We start from the raw sequence: 22,636 nt of genomic DNA on the forward strand, positions 1-22,636 counted from the left end.
AGATTCATCATATCAAAAAAAAACCAAGAATTCAATTTTTGTTAAAATCAAACTTAGTTTAATTTTGGACCCTTTGGACCTTAATGTAGACCAATTTGAAAATGGGACCAAAAATTAAGAATCTACATACACAGTTAGATTCGGCACATCAAAAAACCCCAATTATTCAATTTATGATGAATTCAAACAAAGTTTAATTTTGAACCCTTTGGGCCCCTTATTCCTAAACTGTTGGGACCAAAACTCCCAAAATCAACCCCAACCTTCCTTTCATGTTCATAAACCTTGTGTTTAAATTTCATAGATTTCTATTTACTTATACTTAAGTTATGGTGCGAAAACCAAGAAAAATGCTTATTTGGGCCCCTTTTTGCCCCTAATTCCTAAACTGTTGGGACCTCAACCCCAAAAATCAATCCAAACCTTCCTTTTGTGTTCATAAACCTTGTGATTAAATTTCATTGATTTCTATTTACTTATACTAAAGTTATTGTGCAAAAACCAAGAATAATGCTTATTTGGGCCCTTTTTTTACCCCTGATTCCTAAACTGTTGGGACCAAAACTCCCAAAATCAATCCCAATCTTCCTTTAGTGGTCATAAACCTTGTATCCAAATTTCATAGATTTCTATAGACTAAAACTAAAGTTATAGTGCGAAAACCAAGAAAATGCTTATTTGGGCCCTTTTTGGCCCCTAATTCCCAAACTGTTGGAATAAAAACTTCCAAAATCAATCTGAACCTTCCTTTTATGGTCATAAACCTTGTGTTTAAATATCATAGATTTCTATTCACTAATACTAAAGTAATAGTGCGAAAATCAAAAGTCTTTGGACACCGCCGCATTATACGAACCCCAAAAAATTTGCAGTTGTATAAAAATTAGATCATTATGAATTTTACTATAAAACAAACTTTATAAAATTAGAAAATTGCAAAAACTATATTCAATCAAATATATAAATACTGATCTGATTTCTGGTTATTGTTAATAATTTAATTAATGTTAAGAAATGAGTTTTAAGGATCAGAGACAGTATGTAATTCATAAATAGGCTAATATAACCCCAATAAAATAAAAACTTTATAAAGTCTTACAAAAAAGTTTGTACTATAATTCCTTGTCCTGAAAATCAGAATGTCTATGACAGGAAACACAGACACAATTTATTCCTAGAATCTTGTTTCAAGCAGGGAAGGCTGTCTACCAAGGGACTAACAGACAAGCCTGATGGCAGTGTTCTTATAGTTTCTATACATTTACATTATAACAGATCAGAGCACGATGTACCTATTATATCAACTTCCTGTACATCCTCTTAATTATCTGTATATACAACATCAAAACAAGACCAAAACCCGCAAGACATTGAAATAATGAGAGCTGTAGTAATAATCTCAAACTGAAGCACAGGAAACAGAATGAAAAAACTAAGGAAGTTGTCTTATTAAATACAGAGATACTATCTTATGGAAGTAATTATTTTTTTTCTACAGACAACAGGGTATAATACATTGTATCAAATCTATAATAAAACCACAAATGTTGCAATTAGTCATTGAGCTCCTAAAACTTACTGTCCACTATCGCTGTCAGTATCGGTTAATCAGATCACAAGCAAGTTTCTATAGGTCTACAAGCCTTTGTGATCTACGATTAAGAGGGGAATCTGTTTCAGCTGCAGCATGTGTTATTATAAATCTTCTTTTTCTTTTCTTCTTTTACAAAAACGATTATGATTTCAAACACCACCAAAAGATTTAAAATCAAAATAAATAAGGAAAATCTTAAGATAATTGAACTCTAATTTTTTTTCTATCAATTTTCAGTTGATGTGTTGGGATTAAATAAGGACAGTTTCTGTACTTTCAACAGTGTATATAAATAAAAGAAGAATGTGTCTAAGAAGAGTAATGTCCTTGCCGGACAAGCTTTGCTATTGTACAACTGAAAAGAGGACATAACTCTAGAATGGTAAATGACTCAATGCTTATATCTGAATTATGTTTAGATGGATTGTGCTTCTCTAAGCATTGTATATGAGTTTTAAAAATTGGAACAAGACAAACTTAAGTTAGAGAGCAGAAATGAATAAAAATGCAATTTTCCAAGTTATAAAGAGATATACCTCTGTGAGTTTTAGTTAATTTGCACTGTGTACAAGTGTAATAAAATTTGGATGGACTGTTACTACCTTACAAGCTGGCATGTTGTTAATGCTACTCAGCATGTCACAGATATACAAAACTAGGTTTTATATCTCAGTAACATGCTACAGTCCTGATTATGCATGTAATGTTTGCTTCTAGACACAAAGCAGCCAACTAACAATCAATCACTTTTCACTGCAGGTTAGTTTATAATGTAAATCAATTCAAAATCACTGACACCTAAGGCATAAAATATACCCCAAAAACTCACACAACCCTGCAATGTTTTGAGAATGACCATTTCATATTTTTTGTATACCTATAACATCTACCAGTTCAACAAAGTTGTCAGAAACTTTCTAATTCAAATGGCTTTTAGTTATTTCAATCTAATAATATATTTTCTCAATGCCTTTGTCAGCCCACACTTTTATTACACAAGAATTGATTTACGTCAACATGTTTTTGCAATAATGACTTATTTCCTGTGCCTAAAATTTTGTCAGCTTTTTGTTTCAGACAAACTCAATTTTCTTCATAAAAAAGCTTGCAGCGAATTTTAAACATCTATTTCATTTCTGTCTTAAAGCTAGATATTTCATCTACTCATTAGAAGTCTTTTTTTTTAAATTACATGTCCTAATGAAAGTGCTGCAGGTTTTATGACAAATTGTCAAGTTCACTTAGCTAACGACAGCTTACTAATAACAGAAGTACATTTTGAGAAAATTAAGTTTCAACACAACTTTTTCTTGGAATTAACAGTTTTCCCTTGATATCTTTTTTTTTTTGCTATTTTATAAATGTTTATGGTATTTTATCATATGTTTAGTAGTAAATACAGTAGTTTTGCATATGTGATAAATAGCCTGCTGTTTAATCCATATCGCGCAACTTTGATGCGCACCCTTTATCGCATACCCTTTATCACACCCCTACCCTTTATCGCATACCCTTTATCACACCCCTACTTTTTTTTTTTTTTTTTTTTACATAAAGTCAGTTTTGGTTTTTTTTTTGCTTAAAATTTTTTTTTTTCAAAATAGGTAAATTTTTTGAATGACGTCATTGTTTGGTATGTGACGTCACGAACGTCGAGTTTTCATATTGTATGTGACGTCACGAACGTCAAGTTTTCATATTTTTTGGCACACTAAATGCAACTATGAAAAATACAAAACACACAAATTAATACAATAATAAACAAAATATTTTTAAAACAACAGCACGCAAATTGTAAGGTAACCCAGGTGCTTCGGATAAGTAATTGAGCAGTTCTTTTAAGGCCTTTGAAACAAGACAAAAGTAGAACTGAAGGTAACCCAGTGCTATGGATCAGAAAACAATTCATATAATATAATACTCTTCTGTTGAAATATATGATAAAGTGTATAATACATGGCAAAATCCGTATCACATGCCGTATCACCCTCGACCAATATCATCCCTCGGGCCTAAAGGCCCTTGGGCTGATATTGATGTCTCGGGATGATACGACATATGATACGGATTTTGCCATGTATTATTCTCTATGTAATCAATGAACAGTTATGAGTTACATAATAATTAATATGCATGCATGTTATGTCTGCAAATTAATATTTAACTTTGATATATTATATTCTTATATAAAACCACATTAAAAAGAATCATCTGGGGTCATTTTCTCTATTTTATTTTCTGTAAGTTTTCACAATTGAAAGTAAGACAACTGAAATATTTTTCCATATTATTGAATATTTCATTGAACATATAATTGGATCTTTTTACCATTTTCTACATAAAAAAAATGCCTGCACTAAGTCAGGAATATGACAGTTGTTATCCATTTGTTTGATTTTTTTTTAGTTTTTAATTTTTTGATTTTCCTTTTGAATTTTTTCGCAGAGTTCAATATTTTTGTGTTTTCACCTTTTACTTCCAGCGTTTTGGTTGTCAAATTATATTTTAGAATTGGTTGTCAAATCATATTTTAGAAGTTTTTGAACATCATCAAGTTAAACATTTGCAATCAACAGTATAAAGTAATACAACAGCAGTACCAGGAGTGCAATAAATTGATACACCCAAACAAATCATTTAGAGTGAACTCTGGATGCAAAGTTCATGTAAATGCATGGCAGTAACTCAGCTTGTAAATATTTCATTAGGATTTTCAGAAGATTTAGTAAAAGGAAACTTAAAGAGTTATCCTAAGAAATATGCATATATGACCTTGTTTTTGACAAATACAGATCCCTATATCTTGAATGACTTATCAAAAAAATATTCAATATATAAATGGAGTGTACTTCTATCAATGTATCAAAGCTTCCATGAGGAAAGAAATTAAAGAAAAAAAGAAGTTAAAGAAAAATTGAGTTAGTGGCTGACATATTATTGTGTATGCCATTTGAAAAGACTGAGCTGAAATTAATAAAATTAAAATCAAAGGGCTTTTATCAAATCTAACATTATGTTGACAAATTAAATGGAGAGAAGAAATACAATAATATATATAAAACAAAAATAAGGAGATGTGGTATGATTGCCAATGAGACAACTATCCACCAGAGTTGAATTGAAGTAAATATGACTGTCTTTGGAAAGGATTCATTAAAGCCTACTTTAGTTATTGTCACACATTGGATGGACAGACAAAATGCTATAATATGTCTGTCTTTGACAGGCATATGAAAGCTACATCCTTAATGAATGTGACAACTTCTCGATAAACTACACAGTCAATCTTTATTAAGAAACATTTATGCATGGTAAATTGCATTGTTTTTTTGTCAGTCATAAAACTAGATCAGTATGCATTACTACACTTTCTGTAAATGCTTCAATCAAGCTGAAAGACCCACAAATATAATTTGAAAATGAGAAGGATTTCTTCAACTACTCTTTTGTTGAGGGACCAATACGTGATCAGTTTAATAGACAGAAAATAATTGTTAATATAAAACCACAAATGAGATTTGTACATAATAATAGTGTATGAAGCCATGCTATTATTAGTAGGTTACTCTTGTCACATTTTGTATCTAATAAGCAATTTTAGAGTTTAATTCTCCTTTTTGTAGTACTAAAGGGATGTACCAGTATTGAACAAATTTACACTTATAATTACACAATAAAATTTCACAAAAAAATATTTTCATTTTATTTTACAGCAAAAACCAGGAAATGTCCAGTTAATCAAGATGAGTTTTATTGATTTTTATGCCCCACCTACAATAGTAGGGGGGGCATTATGTTTTCTGGTCTGTGCGTCCGTCCATTCGTTCGTTTGTTCGTTCGTTCGTTTTGTTCGTTCGTTCGTTTGTTCGTTCGTTCGTTTGTTCGTTCGTTCGTTTGTTTTCGTTCGTTCGTTCGTTCGTTCGTTCGTTCAGGTTAAAGTTTTTGGTCAAGGTAGTTTTTGATTAAGTTGAAGTCCAATCAACTTCAAACTTAGTACACATGTTCCCTATGATATGATCTTTCTAATTTAATTGCCAAATTAGACTTTTGACCCCAATTTCACGGTCCACTGAACATAGAAAATGATAGTGCAAGTTTCAGGTTAAAGTTTTTGGTCAAGGTAGTTTTTGATGAAGTTGAAGTCCAATCAACTTCAAACTTAGTACACATGTTCCCTATGATATGATCTTTCTAATTTAATTGCCAAATTAGACTTTTGACCCCAATTTCACGGTCCACTGAACATAGAAAATGATTATGCGAGTGGGGCATCCGTGTACTATGGCCACATTCTTGTTATTTATATATTTATCTACAAACTGTGGAAAAATTGTTATAGGGTATATGTGCAGAGTGAAGACATCATCATCTGACAGTGATGTGTTTATTGGGACAAAGATCATCACTTTAAAAAAACATATCATATGATTGAAATGATGAAATCTTTCGGGAAAATCTAAGCAATGATCCTATTACTTACAGATAAGAAATCTTTCAGTTAGACCTTTAAACCAGCCTCAAAATTTCTTATACATTCAATATTTAAGATACAAAAGAGACGGACCATTCACAAAGGTGTTTTTTTGTGAAAGATAATATGTTTACAGTTTTTAACTTCCTAATATGAGTATATGTTTTCTGTACAAGGCTAAATCTTCTATCTAGAATTAAATAAATGATTCCCGATGAGAACAAGGAAATTGTACTACAAAGTAAATAGTATTCTTTTTTTGGATTATTGTTGCACAATTTGTGGAAATACCAGGCAGAAATCAATACTCGTAGAACAGATATACATCAAATAAGGGCAGCCAAATTAATTCTTGAATCACCTTGTGATACCCCTTCAGATAAACTGTTTGAAAATATATCTTGGCTTTGATTTAGTGATCATTAAGTCTACCATAAGGCCTTATATGTACATAGATGTTAATATGGATCTGTTCTAGAATATCTGTCAAACAAAATCTCCTATGTAACAAATAGATAGGAATGCAACAAGGATCAAATACAATCCAATTACTGATTATACCAAAGGCAAGAACAAGCATGTTTAAAGGGTTTATGCATTCTCTGGTCAAGCTATCTGGAACATCTTCCAGAATCACTGTGATATATGTCAAATATAAATACTTTAAATCAAACTGTTTTTATAAGTTAGCTATTGCATGAAATTATTAAATGAATGTATTCAAAGTAAAAAATAAATGGAGAATGTGTTCATGTGTCCACACAGATGATACCCCCACCTCCTTATAAATTAATGTTATAAAGAAGCATAACTGAAAAAAGTTAAATGTGACACCATCCAAATTAGAAATTGATCTCTGTTTCGTGGTTACAAGCATTGTGTATAAGTTCTATAACATTAGGTTGTGGCAAACTAAAGATAGAGAACTGAAACCAATTTTGGGATTTACAGACAGACAAGGGTATTAATGTCCCAACAGGGAAAGGCAGGAGAATAACAATTAAGTGATACATTGTTAGTCAACTGTGAAGGCCTTAACTAAGGGAGCATAATGATTGTAAAATTTGAGCTAATCCTCTTTGAAAAAAGATCATCAATATTTTTATATCAAACAAGTCAAGAATGGTTTTACAAAAGTCTTCTATTTGGCTTTTAGCTGTTATTATTTACATATAATTAAAATCTAAAACTGCAGCTGTAGAGCACAACTCTCATTACTGCGATAAGCATTTAAGCATATATTTTACTCCTAAATCTTAATGCACAATGTAGTTTAGATGATTGCTTTCCTAAAATGAGGTCCAACATTTGCTTTGACCTAATTTCATGGCCTCTATTAACAATTTTGCACTAAGCATTTGGTACATTCAAGTGTGTCATTGAAACAATGCAGCCAACTCAAAATCAATTTAAATGGAGGTATTTTTAACCCGCCTTCACTAAACAATAAGGATTTACATAAAAAGGAAGGATTAACTTTAAATTGACAATATTCTGTTTATTTTACTGCAAAAACTCACGATTTTAAAATGAGAAACAAAATAAATGTAAGAGCAAGAAAAATCAATACCTAATAAAACACAAAGTTTATTTGTTTTGGTACAATACAATGATTTATTTTCTAGACAGGATTAAAATCTTTTAATGGAAAAGTGAAATGCATGACCAAGTACTCGAGTCGTGCTCATTCTCCTTGTAGAATGACTAATATCGACAATCTTAGAAGAAATAAAATAAAATTACGACCTTCGTATCAAAAAAGACAAATTGTCACAAAGTAATATGGTTGAGAAATAACTTCCAAATCCTCAATTAACGACATTTTTGTCAATCTCCAAATCAATCATCAGTAAACTTTGCTGATTCAGCAATTTTAGGAATGTTTTAAGTAATTTGCAGATAATAAACTATTTCAAAGATAGTACTCCTAATGAAAATTTGTTACTTTCTTTAGGCAAAATTGTACATGATGTAATTTTGACAATTATATCTTAAATGTGTGCATCAATTTACTTCTGTAATATTTTAGAAGAACGAAAGGAAAGGCAATATTTTATAAATCATTTCCTGCATTGAATCCAATCAATTATTCTTTCTGTCCAAATATATATTCAGTAGAAAACTTTTGATGATGTGTTGGGCAAAACAAAATGATCTTTTAGAATGAACAAGTGAAACTGCGAGCTACTGCTCACTGATGATAACCCCGCCGCAAGTGGATAATATTAATAGTGTAAAAATATGCAAGTGTTCAGTAAACAGGAAGTTGTCGAGTGATGAATCTGAAAACGCATCACACGGTATAGCTGACTTATAAAAATCCTGAAACCAAATTTCAGAAATCCTTGTATTGTAGTTCCTGAGAAAAATGTGACGAAAATTTTTAACTTGGTTATCATGTGTAAAATCATACAAGTGTTCGGTAAACAGGAAGCAGTCGAGTGATGAATCTGAAAACGCATCACACGGTATAGCTGACTTATATAAATCCTGAAACCAAATTTCAGAAATCCTTGTATTGTAGTTCCTGAGAAAAATGTGACGAAAATTTTCAACTTGGCTATCATGTGTAAAATCATACAAGTGTTCGGTAAACAGGAAGTTGTCGAGTGATGTATCTGAAAACCCATCACACGGTATAGCTGACTTATATAAATCCTGAAACCAAATTTCAGAAATCCTTGTATTGTAGTTCCTGAGAAAAATGCGACGAAAATTTTCAACTTGGCTATCATGTGTAAAATCAGACAAGTGTTCGGTAAACATGAGTCAATAAACCATGACTGAGGGGACAGGTTCATTTTATGGATATGAGATGTGCCATATGACTTATGATGCAAATTTATTTTCTTCAACATCATTTGAACTCTATTGGATAGTTCTCATTGGCAATCAAATAACATCTTGTCATTTGAACTGGCAATCATACCATATCTTGTCATGTGAACTCTAAATACATAGTTCCATTGTCATTAAATCATACCACATCTTGTTATTCTTAGTTGGCAGTTGAACATAAGACACACGACAAAGACCAAAGACCGCCATTTTGGTTTCTTATTCACCTTTGAAGAATGAGATGAAATAATTGAGACTTACCAGCTTCCTTCACCACAGCCTCAGCATCTCTACCATTGGTGTAGTCAGGATCAACCTTCCACCATATTCTACTTTTATCTTCTCTACAAATAGAAAATTGTAAATTGTAATCTACAGTCTTTAAATGGCTACAACAACCTGCACCACAATCTTTTCAAACTTTAATAGAAGTCCAAAGACCAATTTTCCAACATTTTTCTTTAAACAGATAGTATTTGCCACAACTAATCATTCTGAAGAAGAACTCAAATTAAATCTAGTTCTCATAATAAAACCTGATTTAAATAAAAATCATAAACAAAAAAAATAAGAGCTTTTGATTATCATGGACATTTGAAGGTTCTTGCTTAGAAAAAACATTATAACCTTGTTTTTTTGTTCTTTAAATCTGAATCCCATTTTTATTTTATAGAAAGTACATGTACAAGAAAGAAGAAAGTGGTAGATTTTTTTTCTTCTTAAAGAAAACCAAATAAATTCATAAATTTAATGAGTTTTTATGTTTTAATCCTTCAGAAGTCTGGAGATAAAAAGCCTTATACTTGTGCACCAAGATATATTTCTGATAGATCAGACATGTCCTGACTAGCTTACAGCTTACATACAATGAATATTGTAATGTGCTAATTATCTCTCTCCAACATCAAAGTCCAATTAAAATCCTTCCTAATAAAGGCTATCAAAGCAAAATGTATAAAATATGGAAATGAATGAGTCCATAATGAATAGTCGTAATACTAATCCTAAATCATAATACATGTCACTCTTATTAATAATCTCTCTAGACACATTACCCTGTTAAAACGTCATCTGGCTTTTTCAAGGAACCTATTTGTGAAGTACACTCTTTTCACAAAACCGATTGTTAAATTTGATATTATAGCTTATTTGTAATTTCAAAATTTATTAATATTTTAAAGGCAAAAAAGATTTCTTAGAAAATGCACATGTTCACCTGGTGATATTCTTTTTATTAATCAAACTTCCTACTACTCTCATTATTAATTCATGTTAATGTTGATACCAAATCAGAAGAGGAACTTAGAGAGTAATACAGTCTAAACAGTATTTAATAGGTAATACATATGAAGCCTGAGCCATATCTCAATTAACAGCATTCTGTGGCTGGCAGGTAAAATTTAAGCTCCACTGTTTCATTTTGATGTTCACAACTTTAAAAGGTAAAGTTGTCAAGAGGCTCCTGCTGGACTACCTAATCTGGTAAATTATAAGTTTCTGATCAATGATTTGTCATCACGACAGCATACCTTGACTCTGTCAAGACAAGACCTTAAAATGTCATATCAAATCATTTAGTGACCAAAACTAATATTGAGCAACAAAAGTGAACATTGCCAATACTTAATAAGAATTGCATTCAATTTTGACAACAGTAACAACATACTAAAATTTAAAAAGCTTTGTTTGAAAGAATCAAATGTTATTGCATGGAAATCACATAAAAGAGGGGTGAAAGATACCAGAGGGACATTCAAAAAGTGATATTTCTCAATTAACCAAGGACCAGAACTATAGAACCCCAAATGTGAAGATGCTTATATTCTACTCAACCTCAATATTGTCATCTCTAACAAAATATTAATATTTGTGAAGCATTGGTTGTATTGTTCACAAGTTATTGCACAGAATCAAAATTAAGTGCCATTTTCCAATCAACCTAGGACAATAACAACTGAGAAACACTACGTCACTAGTATAAATCGTCACATGTATTCAACTTGACCTCTGTTTTGTCATTGGTAACAACAAAATTTGACGTATTATTTAAATGAATCATATGCTATTGCATGGATAAGACATAAAGTGCTATTTCCCAATTAATCAAGGACCATAACTCTGTACATTGAAGTGAAAAATTGTCAATATCAACATTCATTAAACTTTGAAAAAAACATTGGTTTAATAACTCTTCTCATATTAATCATTTCTCTTGCAATATTTTGTACTGTATCTTCTTTCGGTGTTACAAGATCCATGTAAACATAGGTTATTCTTTACAATTATTTCTTAATAACATACTAAACGCTCCTTTTTCCATTAACTTTTTGTAAGCTTATATTAAGCTAATATAACAGTTTATAAATAAAGGTAATAATAACCTTACACAGATACAGTTACATCTATGTAATTGTCATGTAAACAAAACCCTGTATCTCATGTTATTTCATTGGCCTTAATTTACTTCAAAAAAATGTTAAAACCAAATTGAGGTTAAAGAAGAAATTAAATAAAATACACCAAATTTAAAGAATATATATTTATGATATTTAATTTCTTTCAGGGTTTTTACCAATGTTGCTTAGCTAGCTTTTTTTAAAATGGCAGAGATATCATTTTTAATTTTTTATACAACAAAGAACATTTGTCTACAGAGAATTTTCTGTACTTTAATTTTGTGAAAATCCACCAAATGTGTTATTCAAAATACTCTTTTTTTTTTAATATGCCTATATTTTGAAAAACCTGCACATGAGACAGCCAAAAAAAATACAGATCATATGGCTGTTCATTACAGAATCTATATTACAGAAATTCTACATGAATTGTTTTGTTAAATTTATGTCCAGCATTCAAAATCTAATTAAAGTTCGAATAGGTGCATCACTCCCCTCCGTATAATCCATTCTAATCAATGTTCTATTCCAAGTACTATGCCTAAACAATGCATTAATTATTCCTTCATTTTCAATTGTTGGTGGGTATTTGCAATAATAAAGGCAAACATTAATTACAGAATTAACTTTAGTTTTAGGAGATAAAAACATTGAATAATCTTCCTTAAAAAAATTTAGAACTTTTTATTTATAAGCAGGAAATAGCTTTCATGGACCAATTGGATCAGGTGATTTCTGTATGACTTATTACCTGTTTTCAAAAAAATAAGAGGCAAAACAATATCAACATGCCGTAGAAATTTGAAAAAAATTATTGCAAAGGAAATGAAACCTTTCATGAGAATTAGTTGGTGTTAGTCAGATGTAAAAGAACTTCCTGGTTATATATGATTTTAGTAGTATGTGAGTCTAATTGGTTGAAAAGCTAGAGATAGACTATAAAAAAAAACATAATTCAGAAAAAGCCTTGCCCAAAGTGATCCAGGGTGTTCCAATGAGAAGATTTTCTGATGTTTACAAAGGAGAATGACAAATTACAAGGGATGGTAATAATCTAAATTAACCTTCAGAGCACATGATAACCTTTAGGAACTGCGAGATAAAAAAACAAGGTCATTTACCTCTCCAACAAAACAAAGTATAACCGGTGTTTTGCACTTGCGCCAAATATTTCTTTCATTTGTGCCTATTTTTTTTTTTCATTTGCGCTTATTTTTTTACAGGGAAATTACAGGTGAATGTTACTTTTTATTTATCATCACAGACCTCTTCCGTCAGCCAGTTGTACAATGATTATGAATTGTCAATCAATTGAGATATTGAGATTATCAATGTCACTTAATTTGTATACTCTGTGCTCAGCCCAACATACTGGATTTTTCTCCACCAGTTTGGAGCCAGATGAAAACGACAACAATCTTTTCTACATTGTGGAAAAGCACCCACAATTGCATTATGGCATTGCATGTTCAAAGTCAATATGCATAAACTCAGCCACAAAGGATCTTTTTTTACATCTGTGTAAAGTATATGACTGTTAAAAGTATTTTGGACAGCACTTAATTAAAAGTTCCATCTAAAAATATTGCAAACATATCATTACAAAGACATTCAAGGTTGAGGTGTGTAGAAAAATAAGTATACCTTGCTCGCGATCATTTGCATGGACCTTCCAATAGGTATGACCAGAATATAATCACCTATGTCAAATTGTAAATGCAATTAGAAGCAAATATAAAATAGGGGAAAATGAAATAAAGAGCTGAGCTATAAGCGCATGATATGCCCGTTGCCCTTTTAGCTTGTCTTTATGCTTTTAAAAATGATTTTTTTTTGTTACGTACATTAAAATGAAATCGGCGCAAATAAAAGAATGAAAATTTTAAAAATCAGTGCAAATGACATACGCCCAGTATAACTTTACCTGATGTCCTTAAATGCTGTTTCTGGTTCAGGTGATACATTGGTAACATTGGAGATAGCCAACACTAACTTTGTTATATCATAGGTATCCAACCTATAAATAGATAAGCATCAAAATATAAGCAAGTGCCTTCTGTAAATTCAGGTAAATTTGTAAATATCTGCAAAATGACCTAAGTAATGTCCAGAGTTAAAATGGAATTTCAAAGCTGAGGATTTCTATTCTTTAAATTTTAATTTCCTTAAAAAATACTGTTGTCTGTTTTTTTATTGAAAGTCATATGAAACGAGTGACTGGTGAAAAATAATGTTTATCCTATTCTTGAACCAATGCATGTATATATCATAAACTTAGTCTTCTATGCACGATTTTATCATTTTTTACGCAAATATATAGTATAATCGTCAATTTTTTTTCTCTCTGTCTGTTATGATTTAACAAATATGGCAGCTCATTAAATGCCGTGTTTTGACTCGGAGGTTTACTGATTGTCACCTTATAGGAAACAATCAACAAAAAGCATGGATATTGAGCATGTGTACAATCGGATAATAGTTTATTTCAGTAACAGATCTTCCTGCATGGAAGCAAGCAATTAAAAAAAGTAAACTTCTTCTAAATGTGGACAAAATAAAGAATTTTCTTCAGAAAAAAATACGTGTACATAAATTTAATGTTTAAAAACTATCCATTTTGTTATAAAAAAAACATTTGTATCATTTTTTTTTAATTTGAGGTTTCATATGACTTTAATTTAAAATTTAGACAACACTTTTTAATGTCCCATCACCCATAACTGTAATTAAATTGTAACCAACTAATTTTTGCTTTCAACCCCATTACTCATAGAAAAGGATAACACTTAGTGTCCAATCCTCCGATACATGATTTTCCTGTAACAGCCCTAAGAGAAAAATTACTTGTTTTTTATCAAATTTTCACACAAGTGTTGACTTTCTGGTTGTGCATTTTTTGTTGTGTTTTCTGCTAACACATTATAACTCACTGTTGAGACACCTTCATGAACATTTCATCTGTCCTAAAGAGTGGTTGGCCTATACTGCTATCTTCTCTGATTTCGTCACCATCCATGGGAAGACTCTTTTTCATGGCTGAATTATTCAAACGAAACATTTGTCAAAACAGAAAACAACTATTGTATATGAAGTTTAATTTAAAAGAAAGCAATTTTTTTTACAGAATGATGATTTTTAATAATCCACAGACTGTATATTATGAAATAAATTTACCAAACTTTTCAAAAGCTGTTTGCCATCAAAACCATACTGTCTGTCATATACGTCAAGATTCCTTATCCAAGAAACACATATGTGGCAAAAGATAACAAAGATCTTATTGTATCTGCTGTAGTGATATCTTCTAAATGGTGTATATAATTGGCTTAAGGTGGTACCTAACACTTTCACTAAAATCAATTTGGCTTGTTTAATTTTCATTAAATTTTGACAAAGTATTCATTTTGACCCTTTGACAAAAATATAAAAATTTCAAAAAATTTGAACCAACCATTTTATTAGAAAAATTACACTGGTTATATAGCAGTTTGACAAACACTAGTTTTGATCATTGAGAAGCTTAAAATTCTCTTAACAACGCAACGTAATTAAAACGTTCAGCTGATTTTACAGAGTTATCTCCCTGTAGTGTTAGGTACCACCTTAAGGAGGCTCTCATTTTTTTTTCCATTACAAATTTTATTTATTACACTATTAGTAGAAATTTATGATATGATACCAAAATCAACCAAAAAAATCGCGCCAGATGACTTTTAAAATGTTTATATCATTGAAAAAGCTCCAAATTATCTATTTAGTGCTGAATCACACAGAGACCATATAATATAGACATTAAAACTACAGATTTAATAAATGTTGGCACTAATACACTCAAACCAGTTAACAAGGATAGTGAACTTTTTGGGGTGTGAACCAACAGTAAAATTATAGTCAAAATAAATTGCTTCTGTATATCAATCAATGATTTTTATAAGCATTCTTTAATAAAAACAAGCTGTAGTTCTACATACATGGACCAGCAACTGGAATTCCCAAGACCTTCTTGGTTCTTTCATCTTCATTAAGTAGCATTTCTTTAATTTGGTCATCCCTTTGTTGTGACTGACTGTCCTCAGATATCTCAGATTGCTTAGCTGACTGCATAGCAGATTCCATGGCCATCTGAAGGTTCTTGACATCTTCCTCTCTGGATTCCTCTGACTGCTCTGGGACAAATTCTACATACAAAAACATGGTTATCAGGAAAAATAGTCTTAGACATCATGTTCTGAGTTATACATATAAGCATAAGGTGATATGGTATGATTGTCAGTTAGACAACTATCCAACAAGTTTTAAATGAAGAGGATGTTAGCAAGTATAGGTGAACGACCTTAAACAATGAGAAAAAATGCATACCGTAAAGTCAGCTGTAAAGGTCCTGACATGTGCTAGGTTTTTTATTTGAAATTAAATCTGTTACATGTCTAACCAGAATATCTGATTCCTTATTTCAAAAATCATTTTTCATAGAACAAAATATAATTTTTCTACATAAATATAAAGTAAGTATCATATTCATAATTACCTGTACTTTCAAGGGATTTGTCTTGGCTGTCTGACACGTCTGTTTTCCCTAAAACTCCAAATTCTTTAAGCCGAGAGTTGACATAAGATGCTAAGAAATTCAGCTGTTCATCTGTCAAACTGTCCGGTCCAATTTCCCCTGTGAATTAACAAAGTATATACCGTAATCCTCTTGTCTTAATATACTGTCATTCTCGTTGTTAAGGAAAGTAATACACTTTAAAATAGTCGTACTACATCAGCAAATCTCACTTGGTCTGAACAATTATAGTCGTGTCAAGCCATCAAACAGTCTATGTCCAAACCATAAAATAAATATGGAAGACTGAGATATAGCAGGCAATAAAGGAGGAATGAGTCATTTTTTATTTCTTCTTTTAGCTCATGTATTATCAAAGCTGTCTTTTAGTGGATAATACTTCAATGTTATCTAGTGAAAATTGAAAAATTAACAAGATCCATTGATTATATTGACATTATAAATCAATAAGAAATTGCTTTATCTTCTTTTAATATTGAATTTTGCAGATAAAAATGAAAAAAATCTGTTCAGACCTATATTACTTTTGAAATGGTGCTTGAAAGTCAATAACAGATTCTATATATATATAACATATAGTTTATAAGATTTCAAAGGTTTGTGAAATGTGCTTATATGCTGTTATTTATACTATGGTAAGCACTATTTTTTTTTATAATATTGAAAGCACTAATGTTTTTCTTTTTATTATATTGCAAGCACTGAGTTTAGATACATAGCTCAAGTGAACAAAACATTAATTTATGATGTTTTAACAATCCTTTGTAGCAGCCTACATGTACAGATTTCGTGACTTAACCTGCAGACATCAGACAATGATCTTTTTTTTTAGCAAGTTATTCTTTTCATATGACAAGTTTTATGAGGATATTGAATATTGATGACAATAGGCAAATTCACCTTATGAGACATCACTAAAAGGGGCATTTTGATCTATATAATATATGTAGCCAATGTGGTCCAGAGTTCTAGGTTGTTGGATATGGTGCAGGTGGTTTTTCCACAATGTTACAGAATCAAGGGTTTTGAATCCCCCTACGGGAAGGACAAAAATTTGCTAACACAAATTTGAAGATCTAAAGCTAAATACAGGGTATGGTGGGAGAAGGCATTTTTCATTTCAACAGATAAAGTACTTTTAGCTTGCTTTCATTAAACTGCAAGTATTTACTGAAAAAGTAATACATTTTATTATCTGATGTGGCTTTTATAATTTAAAACTTCTGTGAAAATGATATGATTTAAGTGCTTTTTACTGAATATTTTCATGCAAGTTGTCCTCCCACTATAAAAGTGGAAAGCTAAGTTCTGAGATATTCTGTGTGATTATTGACCAGTGTCTAAAATTCAAATAAAACATACAGCTAGGCTGAATACTTGAGAACCAAAGTTATTTGATCTTAAGAGAATAGGATTAATACAGGAAGAAATGCAGAAAAATGTCAGTTTACTAGTGTTTTCTTTTGTTCAACAGTATAAATATTTTACCTGTAGATGTTATTGACAATCTTAATTTATTAAAAACAAAAACCCTTATTAACAAACTTTGAATCAGGATGGTCAATGTTATCAGGTAGAATCTACAGTTATGTTCAAATTGAATGTACTGTTATGTTCAAATTGAATGTACTGTTATGTTCAACGTATAATGGAATTTGGATCCAATAACCTCAAAACCAGGGATCTTTGTTAATATGCTTTGACCCTGCAGAAATGCTGACACTGTCAATATTTAACTGCAAAGATTACTGTCGATAAACCATCCTGCATAACAAAAGCCTTGATGATTGCTAATTCACAAGAAATATGTTGCCAAGGATATCTGTCTTTCAGTCGGGCAGAAAACCTGATTTCCCTCAGATCTAATAAAGCACAGAACTTGTTGTTTTATACCTAAATACAGTATTCATTACGATTTGTACCAAGCGGAATTAGTATTTCTTAATTTCTCATCAATTCTTCCATTTTCTTCAACAATACGTTTAATGTGGAGACTGAATAAAATTAATACCGTTATCCCTGCGTGGAGAATCATGCCAGTGTCTAAATTAGATCTAATTGATTGATCGGAATTTACGATGGCATTAAAGTGCGGTACTCCTAATATCTTTTTAACCAGATCTATCAGACTGTGTCGTTAAAACCCATAAAAATCGGCATTGGCTATAAAATCCAAGATATTTGTCATTCTCATAATTATTGACTCGTAAACAAGATTTGAACTTCTAATGTTCTCCTGGTTAACAATTAAAATAGGTAATACATTGAAATATTCAAACAAAAATTCTAATTTATTTTTTATGTAATGGTTTTAAACCTGTAATATCATTGTATGCTCAAGGCTTTTTCTTTTCCAAATAAAAAATACTATTCAATTTGTTTGAGTTTTTCTATTTAAATTAATACTGTGTCTTTAATTTCATATCCTGTGTTTTTTTTGTTTTCAAATTATTTTTTCTCATTTTATTTAAAACTAATCTTTTTGTTAAATTTATATGAGATAATGAAAAAACAAAATATATGAAAATTTTATGTTTCAACCTTTAAATTAAGGGTCAAAATTTCAAGCAAAATGAACATAACTGAAAAAGAAAATAGCCAGAAATTGAAATAAATAATCTGGGCCGAATGATTAATACTGAGGACTTTTATATATAATGTCTTTCAAAGTTCTGTAAAATCGAAATTTTATGTTTATCTTTTCAAAGAAGCACAAGACTTGACTGCTGATGAATCGTCCGAAGTAAAACTGGTCTAGAGTTTTATCATACCTGATAATAATCTTTGTAGGAGAGTTTTGTATTTTTCTGGCAGGTCACTGAACACACCACTAGTATCAGCTTCTGCAATAAAGGAAGTCAGACCTGTTATACTAAATATAAATTAATTAATAATCAAGCATCCTATTTTTTATTTCTATTATAAGATGAAATATAATATAGCATTTGGAAAGACCTATGTCAGCACTCAAAATCTTCTGCTGGCATCAATACTGAGACAAATAAAGACCTTGATTTTGTGGATTTACTTCCAACATTTGGAGAGTGAAAAATTGGGTGAGAATATCACCATCCATTTGTTAGTTATGTTGCTATATTTTTAAACTGAAAAATATTGTATTTTTACCTAAAAATCATGTAGAAATCAAACGGAGATATCTCAAAAAGTAGATTATAAAGGTATATTTTCCTTTGTATATTTCCAGAGCTATAATTTTTGACATTTGTCAAAATTTGAAGGAAATGTCAATGTAGGCCCTAATGAGCATACTTTCCCTACCTTCACTAGACTGTCCCAGTTCATCTCCATAAATCAAGTTATGTGTGTTGTATGTAGATTCTGTCTCAGGAGTATAGAATTTATCATCTTTCTCTTGTTGTAAATCATCTAAATCTTGAAAATACTGTTGCAAATTTTTGACATCTTGTAAACTTATTCTGGAGTCTGGAGTGTCTTCATAATAAACGTCATTATTGTCTCCGAGGTAGTTAGAATTTGTCCAGTAATTTTTTTTAGTGTAAGGTTTAGGTGATTTGTCAAAATACTTGTGTACATAAACTATTTCATCGTCTCTTTTACTGGGAAAACCTAAATTACTATGTGGTATAGATGAAGGACGTTTGTACTCATCATAATATTGTTCGAAAAGTTTTTCTAAAACAGCGGAGATTTCACTTTCCACATTTTCCGATTTACTCTCCGTCTCTGATTCATCACAGATGCTGTAACGTGGAGACTGGTGATGACGGAAGGCATACAGAGCACTCTGTAGGGTACACTGAGTATAGGGGTCTTTCCATGAATACCCCTTATCTACAAGTCCCCATGTTCTGGCCTCTAAGGCTTCTAGGTATTGGGGACTAAGTTGATAACGATAGTAGTCTTTCAAACTGTTTCCTTTCTGACAGTTCCCAAACAATAAATCTGAAAAATTAAATTAAAGCACATTTAAGTTTTAGAATTCTTGCAAGACATTTATATATCAGTTTAATAATACTTTTTCGGGCCAGTGTTGGGTGGATGTCTCATCCATGTATATCTCATATATTATTATAGGAGAAGGGTTTCATAATAATTATATATAGTTAACACTTTAAAAATTTATTCAAATTCTGTGTACATTTCATCATACCTTTTTTTAAATTTCTGCAAACATTAATTTTTTAATACTTTATTGACAATAATACCATATCTTTTTATTTTTATTGACAATAATACCATATCTTTTTATTTTTATAAGTACAAAAGCCTACATTCTACAATATAATAATTGCATTTTTTTATAACTTGGACTGATTATACATTAATTTCACCTATACCTTGATATAAAGAATTATCTTTTCAGAATATTTCATTACTGCACACTTTCATGCAGAAATACAATATTTACATTTACATTTAAAGAGTTATATTCAAAAGGAAATACAGTCTGATCTTTTTTCCAATCTAACTGCATCTTATTATCATAGAAATACCAAATATAACCCAATTTACAGCTCTATACATATTGAATTTTCTCAAATTCTTATGCACGATTAGACTTGAGAAATAAGGGACAAAAGCAAATTTTCTTGTAAATCAAAAAGAAATTAAGTTAAAAATGAGGAACACTTAAAAATTCCAATCACAAACTTGGAGTAATTCTGTTACAATTGACAAGAATTTACCAGATTTACATTAATCGTCTTTCAGCATAGGAAACAAATTAAGGAACCATTGACGGCATAGAAAACTTGGATAATTTGGAGGCGAATTACGTATTTGAATAATTACATTGATGGGTCTCTGACAAGGTTGAGCGCTAGGTTCAGTAAAATGTTACATTGTTAACAAGCTTCAGGATGAAGGCTTTCAACTTAACAAGACACGACATATCCACAGGAATAGAACTTATTGATCTCCAAGATGGAGGATCCAAATGGGACTATTTTGTTTCAAAGATGAATTTAAAACCATGTCATTACTCTACACATAATTAAGAAATCTCAATGATTATATTTGCTCTGTCTGTAATGGATTTTTTTTTATTCTAAATCACTTTCCTGAAAGTACACCTGATTGTAAATGTTTTTCCTAGAGCACTGCATCATAAGCACCTACTTTGGGAAATGAGTTAAAAGGAAATCAGCAGGGTTTGCCTCAAGAAAGTATAGAAAATAAAAGGAAATTAAGTTGGCTTAGACTTCCAGAAAAACACAAAACCTTAGTTGTTATTTCCTGAAAAAGGATGAATTGTGAATTAAGTACTGTCATATTTGATGACCAACTACAATTGTAGCTACAAAAAGTGTCGATTTTAATATCTCAAAGGACACTAGCTTTGACCGGAATACTAAAATCCCAATATCATCTGCCATTATAAATCATACAACCAATCAGAAGCCAGGTGCTTCAAACTGTCACACGAGTCAATAAAAAACATCATCTGTAACGCTTCATATCTCTAATATTGTTGGGAGTCTATATAGCTGCCTTTTCCTGTTAATTCAAAGTTAGGATTTCTTGGTGAATGAGTATACAATTCCATTTTTCTATCAAAGAAACCTATAAAACTAACCTGGCTAGTGCAAATTTTAATTCCATCACAATCATTTTCACGAAATTTGATTTATTCAATAAAAGGTTTCTTATAGCCTTTTTCAAACTTGTTTATCCCTTTTATGGTCAAACATAGTATTAGCTTTTTCTGTCAAAAAAAAAGAATAAACTTCTTCTTTGAAAGGTTTTTACCTTATGTTATCCAAATTTTCTTTTTTTTTTTTTTATCTTTTTTTTTTTTACAACAAATAAATATTCTTTATTCATCAAATTGCTTGTTACAACTTTACTTCATTGTCCAAGCTTCAATAAAGTATCCCTGTGAAATACTTTCTGAATATCCAGGAAAATACACAGAATATAAATAAATATAAACATTATTTTTTTTCCATCAATTATATCAATCTTTTTAACTTTATGAAAAATACATTATGAGATATTGTTTTGTTCTCATTCATAAACCTTCGTAGTTCCTTTATAAACATAGCATACACATCTAAAAATTTCAGTTTTTGCTCTGACACATAGTACGACTTGTAAATACAAAAACCTAAAATTGTCAAGAAATAATTTAAACCGTTATATCCTTGTTCTGATATTTTGTATCCAAATACTATATGTTTTGCCAATATCTTGTTTTGAAAATTCATTTTGGCTAGAAGATAATGTACTTTCTCCCAAAAATCTTTCAAAAATGAACATGTAATAAAGAAATGCAAATAATCTTCTTCTTTTGTTTTACAAAAGTTGCATTTATCGTTCTCAGATATTTTCCACTTTAATAGTAGCTGCTTTGTAGGAATGATATATTGAAGCAGTTTCCATCTGAAAATTTTCAACTTATTTTCCTTTAAAATTTTAAATATAAAATCATATACAAATGGCATCTGTGGTACGTATTCTAATTTTAAATATCTTGTCCAAATGTTGATACCGATTGGCTTTGTATATTTTGTATCTACTAAAGTTTTATAGAGTATTTTATTATTGATATCTTTTGTTTCAATTTGTTTATTTTGCCATCTTAATTTAACCTTACATATATTGATTTTACTCTTAACGGAGTTTTCTTTTTTTTAAATTTGTATCCATTCTTTTGGGATGCAGGATTTTAACATCTTAAACTCTGCAATCCAGTTTGTTTTATTAATTAACTTTTTTAAAATAAAACTTTCGGATAAATTTCCTTTACTATCCAACATGTCGTTTATATAAACCAATCCACTTTTAAC

At 30.5% G+C, this 22,636-nt stretch overlaps 1 protein-coding gene across 2 annotated transcripts in view; it reads right to left on the bottom strand.

The window, feature by feature from the left end:
- LOC139512763 (receptor-type tyrosine-protein phosphatase N2-like) overlaps positions 1-22,636 on the bottom strand; it is a 141,932-nt gene that overhangs the window by 61,342 nt on the left and 57,954 nt on the right. Inside the window, exons 3-9 of one of the 2 annotated variants that reach the window (XM_071300644.1) lie at positions 19,146-19,790; positions 18,638-18,709; positions 15,828-15,965; positions 15,271-15,477; positions 14,230-14,335; positions 13,224-13,316; positions 9,165-9,247 (exon numbers count right to left, since the gene is read on the bottom strand). In XM_071300644.1, the coding sequence (XP_071156745.1) occupies positions 9,165-9,247; positions 13,224-13,316; positions 14,230-14,335; positions 15,271-15,477; positions 15,828-15,965; positions 18,638-18,709; positions 19,146-19,790 (1,344 nt within the window). The remainder of the gene's footprint in view (positions 1-9,164; positions 9,248-13,223; positions 13,317-14,229; positions 14,336-15,270; positions 15,478-15,827; positions 15,966-18,637; positions 18,710-19,145; positions 19,791-22,636) is intronic. The other variant, XM_071300646.1, reaches the window with a different exon arrangement.

Source organism: Mytilus edulis, chromosome 2, assembly GCF_963676685.1.
Source record: "Mytilus edulis chromosome 2, xbMytEdul2.2, whole genome shotgun sequence".
NCBI lineage: Eukaryota > Metazoa > Mollusca > Bivalvia > Mytilida > Mytilidae > Mytilus > Mytilus edulis.